Genomic DNA, 6,744 nt, shown 5'->3' with positions numbered 1-6,744 from the left:
AGGGGGGGGGGGGAAGGGGGGGTGGGGGGGGGGGGCAGGGCCCAGTGTGGGCTCTGCACAGCCTCGTTGCTCTTCACATCATCTGGCACTTCTCTTCCTTCCTAGCACCTGATTTGGTGAATAGCATGTATTTTACAACTTCCAGTTTTCAATCCTTTTAAATTGAGTATTTAAAATTAAAGAGCCAGATAACCTCCTGGCAAAACTGCCCTGGGGTACAGACCTGCCGGAGACATCCACCTTGCCTTAGTTTCCTGGAGCTCCGGGAAGCTTCCTGGGTAGGTGAGGAACTGAGGTCACCGGGGCCCGGGATAGATGGGGAGACTGAGATTTGGGGCGAGCAAGGACTTGCCCAGGGTTTTTTGCCCTGATGAGGACTATGGCCCTGACAGGTCTCCATCCGAGGCCAGGCCTGTCGACTCTAAAGTCGTGCCGTGTGCCAGGCCCAGCAGTGGCCCTGGAGACCGGGCGTAGGAGTGGGTGCAGGGCGCCAATAGGCGGCAGGCTCTCTGGCCTCAGATGTAGATCGTTCCCTGTTCCCCGACCTCACTGGTCACTGGGCGGGGACAAAGGTCCACGGAGGTGGCTCCATCATAGCCGTACACTGTTGACTCTCCTTGGACACCGGACCTAGCATGGCCTTCGGAGGACCCAGATGTCCCCTCTCTTGTCTGTTGATATTCTCTGAGCCCCTCCTGGGCACTAGCTGCCATGCCGGAAGCTGGGAACACAGTGGGGACCCAGCAGAGCAGCCTGCCGTCATGGAGTTCACGGTCTAGTGGGAAGACAGGAGGTAGCTGGGCCTTCCTGAGGTGGTGAGTGCTCCGTGGGGTACGGGCCAAGGGCATCTTATCTCTCATCCCACCAGGGGGTCGCGTAGCCAAATGGGGTAATGGCCGTGCAAGGACCCTGGGACCCGGGTCCACTTTTGCCCGTTTGAGTGATCACTGTGGGGCAGGGCCCTGTCCACCCGGTGGCAAAGCCTCAGTAAAGTGTCTGGGTAGAGTTGAGGGCACTTTGTTCCATCCCTGCCTCTCCCATTTCACAGAAGAGGCAGTTGAGGCTGGAGGAGTCTGAGAACAAGAGGGTGGATGAGCTCTCCCCCTTCAGATGGGGAAACAGCCTGTGAGGTCTTTAATATGGGTCTTTTTTTTTTTTTTTTTTTTTGCCACAAATTAGACTTGTCCGATTAAAATATAGACTGCCAAGTTGAGGTTCAATCTCAGATCAAATAATTTTGTAATATGAGCATATTGCATTTAACGCTTGGGACTTACTTACGTTAAACGTTGCTTGTTTTTTTTAAACCTGAGATTCAAATCTGACTGCGGGGCCTGTCGTTTTATTTGCTTAATCTGGCAACCCTACCCAGGCCCCAGTGACACCGGGGTCAGAGGGCAAATGGCCATCCTCCTGCCCCCTTGCAGTGACTCAAGAATGAAGCTGAGGTCAGGTGTCCTCAGAAAGGCGGCCACTCCGATCAGCGGCACGAGGTTCCCCCACCTTGGCCATTTCAGGGTACAGACACCTCCTCCCATACTTTCTCGCTCACACGCGCTCACGCTCAGTCATTCACAGATACGCGCGTGCTCTTTCCCAGGATTGTTCTGGAAAACCTGTTTGAAACCAGAAGTACCCCAGATTGTGCAACGGGCTTGGAGAGCGCTCTTTTGCAAACAGGTGGTGCAATTTCGGAAAACACTCTTGCAGACAGACTTCTCCCACGGGATGGGATGGAGACAGGATCCAGGCATTTGGCAACGGGAGGCCGTGGGCAGGCAGCGGGGGTGGGGGTGGGGGGCGCAGACCCACGAGGGGGCAGGTGAACGTGCCGTCCCCCTGACCGGGCCTCCTCTGCTCTTGTCTGCAGCCGCCACCGGCACGGCCAGGCCAGCATGGTGGACCACTTGCTTCCAGTGGACGAGACCTTCTCGTCGCCGAAGTGCCCAGCCAGTTATGTGGGCGACAGGCTGGCCGGCGGGCGGGTGTACCACATGCTGCCCTCGCCCCTCTCAGAGGACGACAGCGACGCCTCCAGCCTGTGTTCCTGTGCCAGCCCGGACTCGCAAGCAGTCTGCTCCTGCTGCAGCGGCGGCCCGGGCGCCGAAGGCCAGGAGAGCATCTTGGACTTCCTGCTGTCCCAGGCCACGCTGGGCGGCGGCGGCGGCATCGGGGCCAGCAGTGGCCCCGTGGCCTGGGGGTCCTGGCGGCGGGCACCGGCACCCGTGAAGGGGGGGCACCTCTGCTTCCCCGCGTTTCCTGTGGGTGAGGGTGACCCTGATGACGTCCCGAGGCCCTTCCAGCCCACGCTGGAGGAGATTGAGGAGTTTCTGGAGGAGAACATGGAGCTGGGGGTCAAGGAGGCCCCGGAGAGCGGCGGCAAGGACTCGGAGGCCTGCGACCAGCTCTCGGCCGGGCCACACAGGGGCCACCTCCTCCATCCCGGGTCCGGTGGGAGAGAGCGTGGCACTCCCCCTGTGGGTGGCGCCAGTGTGGGTGGCGGCCAGAGTCCGGGCGGGGGGCCCACGTCTGACGGCCCCCTGCCCGTGCTGCTGCACATCCAGCCCGTGCAGGTGAAGCAGGAGGCGGGCAACGAGCCCGCCTCCCCCGGGCAGGCGCCGGAGAGCGTCAAGGTGGCCCAGCTCCTGGTCAACATCCAGGGTCAGACCTTTGCCCTTGTACCCCAGGTGGTGCCCTCCTCCAATGTGAACCTGCCCTCCAAGTTCGTGCGTATCGCTCCCGTGCCCATCGCTGCCAAGCCCATTGGGTCGGGACCCCTGGGGCCCGGGCCCGCCGGCCTCCTCGTGGGCCAGAAGTTTCCCAAGAGTCCGGCGGCAGAACTCATCAAAATGCACAAATGTACTTTCCCCGGCTGCAGCAAGATGTACACCAAGAGCAGCCACCTGAAGGCGCACCTGCGCCGGCACACAGGCGAGAAGCCCTTTGCCTGCACCTGGCCAGGCTGCGGCTGGAGGTCAGTATGGCAGGTGACGGGCCGGGCCGTGAGTGCGGCCCGCTCGTGTCTGCTCCCCTGGGTGTGTGGCCAAGGCCTGGTTCGCCGTTAGATCAGGCTGCCGAGGAAGGGGAGACGGGGCAGGCGGGGAGCGGGCCCAGGGCTCGCACGGCCGCCTGCAGCCTTCCGCGGCCTCTTTGCCTCCCGATCGCTGAGCCTCCGGCCACCCGGTCTCCAGTTTCAAAATGACCGGGGCCGACTTGCGGCGGCTCCTGCTGAGGGCGAGGAGCTGGTCCGCGGCCGGAGGGCTTTCGTAGTTGTAACGAGCGCAGCTAAGAATGACAGACGGAGGGCCGTGTGCCAGGCGGGGCCGTGGCCATGTGTGCGCTGCTCCCTCCCAGAGCCCCTCAGGGCCAGTACTGCCCTGACAGCTGAGCAGACAGGCTCAGGCCAGGTGACTTGCCCAAGGCCACACCGCTTTGTCAACGGGACTTGGGCCCAGAGGGTCGCAGCAGAGGCGTCACATCCTGAAAACGCTGCTTTTCCGACCAGAGGGACCAGCTTCACTGGGAGCCGTCCCTGGACACCTGGGCTGGGCCTGGTCCTTGCTCCCCTGGGGGTACGTGAAGGTGCATTTGGGAAGCTGTGAGGGAGGCCCAGGCTGGGGCTGCTGCAGCAAAGCCCTTCCAGACTCTGGTGCGACAAGAGAAGCCAGCTCCCGGAGGGCCAGGCTCTTGCTCCAGGGCTGCTCGGCCCGCGGGTCACCCCGCCGGGGGCCCCCAGATCACCTCTCGGTGGGGGGGCTTGTGCACCTTTCCCTGAAAAGCAGGCAGCCGGGAGCTCACACCCCCAGGGGCCTCCCTGTGGGGACCTGGCCTATGGGGGGGGGGGGAGGGAAGGGCAGCGTGCGCTACCAGCAGATTCGCGGCCTTACTGCCGTGGCTGCTTTGTGGGTGTGCGTGAGAGAGCGACCTGGCACGCCCGTCTGCGTGCAGCCCTCACACGTGGGCGTGTGGCTGCGTGCGCTTGCTTTCTTCACGTGCGTCTTGGCGTGTTGCGTGGCCACGCGTGCTGTGTGCCTTGTCCGCGCGTGTGCGTCCCTGTGGGTGTGGCCGGCAGGAGGCGGTCTGCAGCTCCTCCGTCAGCCTCACCTGGCAGCTCGGGAGGGCCGGCCCCGGGTTGGGAGGTGCTGGCCACGGCCTCGTTCCAGGGAGGGCTGAGCTGGCCGAGGAAGAGACTTTCCCAAATAGCGTTTTGGGCTACGGAGGCCCTTCCTGATGAAGGGTCTCACGCGGCCACTGCCCCAAGGCACCCACCAGACAGGCCCACCCACGGGGCTTCCGCAGGACCCTGCACTCTGGCCCCACAGTGCTGACACCCATAGGGTGTCCGCGCTGCTGTCACGCCCCTCGCTGACCCTCCTGCCGTAGGTGGTTACGCGGTGTTGGTGGTCAGAGCTTGGGGAAGCCAAGACACTGGGGCCGCAGAGGCAGGAGCTTGACTGTAGAAGGGAGGGGCATTGACCTTGGGTGGGGAGGGGTAGCTGGTGGCAGTGGTGAGGAGCCTCAGCCTAGACCAGCTTCTGACTTACTCTGTGCCCTTGGGGAGCTCCCCCCTGGCCAAGCCTCAGTTTCCTCCTCCGTGAAGTGGAGGGCCTGCTCCCTACCTCCCCCTACAGGACCAGGGGTGCGGGGGTGCTCGGCACGACCCCCTTCTCGTTGGTGGTGCTGGTTCTCACGCAAGGGCAGAGGCGACGAGTGTCGCTTCAGAGGCGCCCCAGACCCACAGGGCGCCTCGTAGTTGCATTTTCCTCTTGGTGGGGGCGGGGCCGTGGTGGAGTTGGGCATCGGCTCACCCTCCCGGGCGCTCGCTGGCCTTCGGGGATCCCGAACCCCTGGAAATACAGATATGCAGCAGTTGAGCCGGCAGGCCAACGGGCTTTGGTCTGGACAGGACGACGGAAGCGGTGGTGATGATGACTATCGGGCGCCATGTTCTCTGGCCACTTACTGTATTCCCGGCACTACTCTACGGGGCTCAGAGCGGGAATCCCTTCCACAGATCCCCGTACTTGGTTGCATGCTTCCCGCCACGAGGAGCTCATTACTTTATGAGGCTACTCCTGCCTCTTCATGTACTTGGTACACTTAGATTCCTAGGCAGACTTCTCGTTCTGGCACGATCTGCTGGCCAGCCTCCCTGGGCATGCCTCTCCCCCCGGGACGGCTACGGGGCTGGCCGTTCCCTCATCCTCTCTCCCCGCGCACCCGGGACCGTCATGGCGGGCCGTCCTCTCTCCCCCACGAAGCCGTCAGCTCTTTCAGATGTTGGGCTTCTGGGCTACTAGCAAAGAGCAATAGCTCTGATGCGTGCTCTGAACATTCCAAAGTAACTCATTTAACGCTCCAGATAAGCCCACAAGGTAGGCCTCAGTGTGCCGTCCCCACTCATAAGAGGAGGAATTCGAGGCACAGAACAGTTAAGGAAGTTCTCCTTGGTCACACAGCTAGTGAGCGGCAGAGTCCGGAATCCAACCCAGGCTGTTTGCCCCTCGACGTCCTGCACCCAGACTCAGGGCCTGTCTCCAGCCCGCTGTGCGGACCTGCAGCGAGGGCTCCAGCGTGGGGAGGGAGGCCCTCGCACCCCTGCGTTCCTGCTCCGCGTGCGGGGAGCTTACCACGCCCCGGGCCACCTCTCTCCCCGTGGCCCTGTGAGCAGTTTGCTCTTTATCCTGCCGGGCTGGTTCTGGCCCTGGCCGTGTCCTGTGCTCCTTTGTGAAATGGATGGTGTGTCCCCCACGGCCCCCCCCAGCCAGGCCATCATGTGCCAGGGAACCAGCCCCCACTTCCTTCTGCTTTTGATCCTGAACCCAGTATTCTCTGTCCCCTTCCTTCTTGTGACGTGGTTCTGGCATCCTCGACGGGGCTGAAACCAGACTTTCCCTGTTCCAGCCTGCCTGGGAAGTGGCTGTGTGCCCACCTTCCTAGAAGTTTCCTTGCTGCGCTCTCAGACACAGGCCCCTTTTGTTCACGGCAGCAGAACGTCGTGTTCCGGAATGGCCACGCCGTTCCATCCAGTAAGAACACCCTCCTTCCGCGGCTCGCGCGAACGTGAAGGGCTTCTAGCAGCCCTGTGTGGCAGGTTCGGTGGTCGCCCCCGGTGGACACAGGAGGCCCCGAAGAGCGTGGTTATGGGTCTGAGGCCCCAGAGCCAGGATGTGGCAGGGACAGGACCCAGACCTGGCGGCACACTGCTGGCCTGCTTGGCCCCTGTGTCACTGCTGCCCCTTTTAACAAGGCATTCTCCACCCCCTTGCCCCAAGTGCTGTTGCGCAGGTTGTACACTGTACGGCTTCAGGGAGGCACCGTTCCCATTGCAGGCCGTGAGACCTTTCTAGCTGATGGAAGGGGCACTTTGCACAAAGGTGCTGGGCGTGCCGGTGGTGGCGCCGACGTTACGGGCTGCTTCACGTCGGCGGCACAAACCACGGTGCTGCCCCATGTGCTCCTGGATGTCACCGGGGAGCAGGCGCTGCGCTGAGCTCCTTACGGGCGATCAGGGCTCACAGTCATTGAATCACTGCCACGTGCTGTGCACTGTTCTAAACCCTCAGGTGCCTTTTACAAGCCCCACGGTCCTCTGAGGCAGATCCGTCACTTTCCCGTCTCCAGGGGGGGAAACGGAGCCTCGGAGAACTTGGGGACTTGCCCAGGTTACCTGGTCCTGGATGGTGGAGCTGAGGGCCTGTAGAGTCTGCAGCTTAGGCACCTGCCCCCCCCCCCCCCCCCCCC

At 62.7% G+C, this 6,744-nt stretch overlaps 1 protein-coding gene across 1 annotated transcript in view; it reads left to right on the top strand.

Moving 5' to 3' along the window:
* The first annotated feature begins 1,870 nt into the window (after nt 1-1,870).
* KLF15 (KLF transcription factor 15) overlaps nt 1,871-6,744 on the top strand; it is a 7,870-nt gene continuing 2,996 nt past the window's right edge. Inside the window, exons 1-2 of the mRNA XM_077780894.1 lie at nt 1,871-2,978; nt 4,697-4,712. Coding sequence (XP_077637020.1) covers nt 1,896-2,978; nt 4,697-4,712 — 1,099 coding nt within the window. The 5' untranslated portion in view covers nt 1,871-1,895. The remainder of the gene's footprint in view (nt 2,979-4,696; nt 4,713-6,744) is intronic.

The sequence above is a fragment of the Crocuta crocuta genome, unplaced genomic scaffold, assembly GCF_008692635.1.
Source record: "Crocuta crocuta isolate KB4526 unplaced genomic scaffold, BGI_CrCroc_1.0 scaffold299, whole genome shotgun sequence".
In the NCBI taxonomy this organism is placed as follows: domain Eukaryota; kingdom Metazoa; phylum Chordata; class Mammalia; order Carnivora; family Hyaenidae; genus Crocuta; species Crocuta crocuta.
Note: the sequence above shows the minus strand (reverse complement) of the source record. Positions and strands in the feature narration are given on the sequence as shown.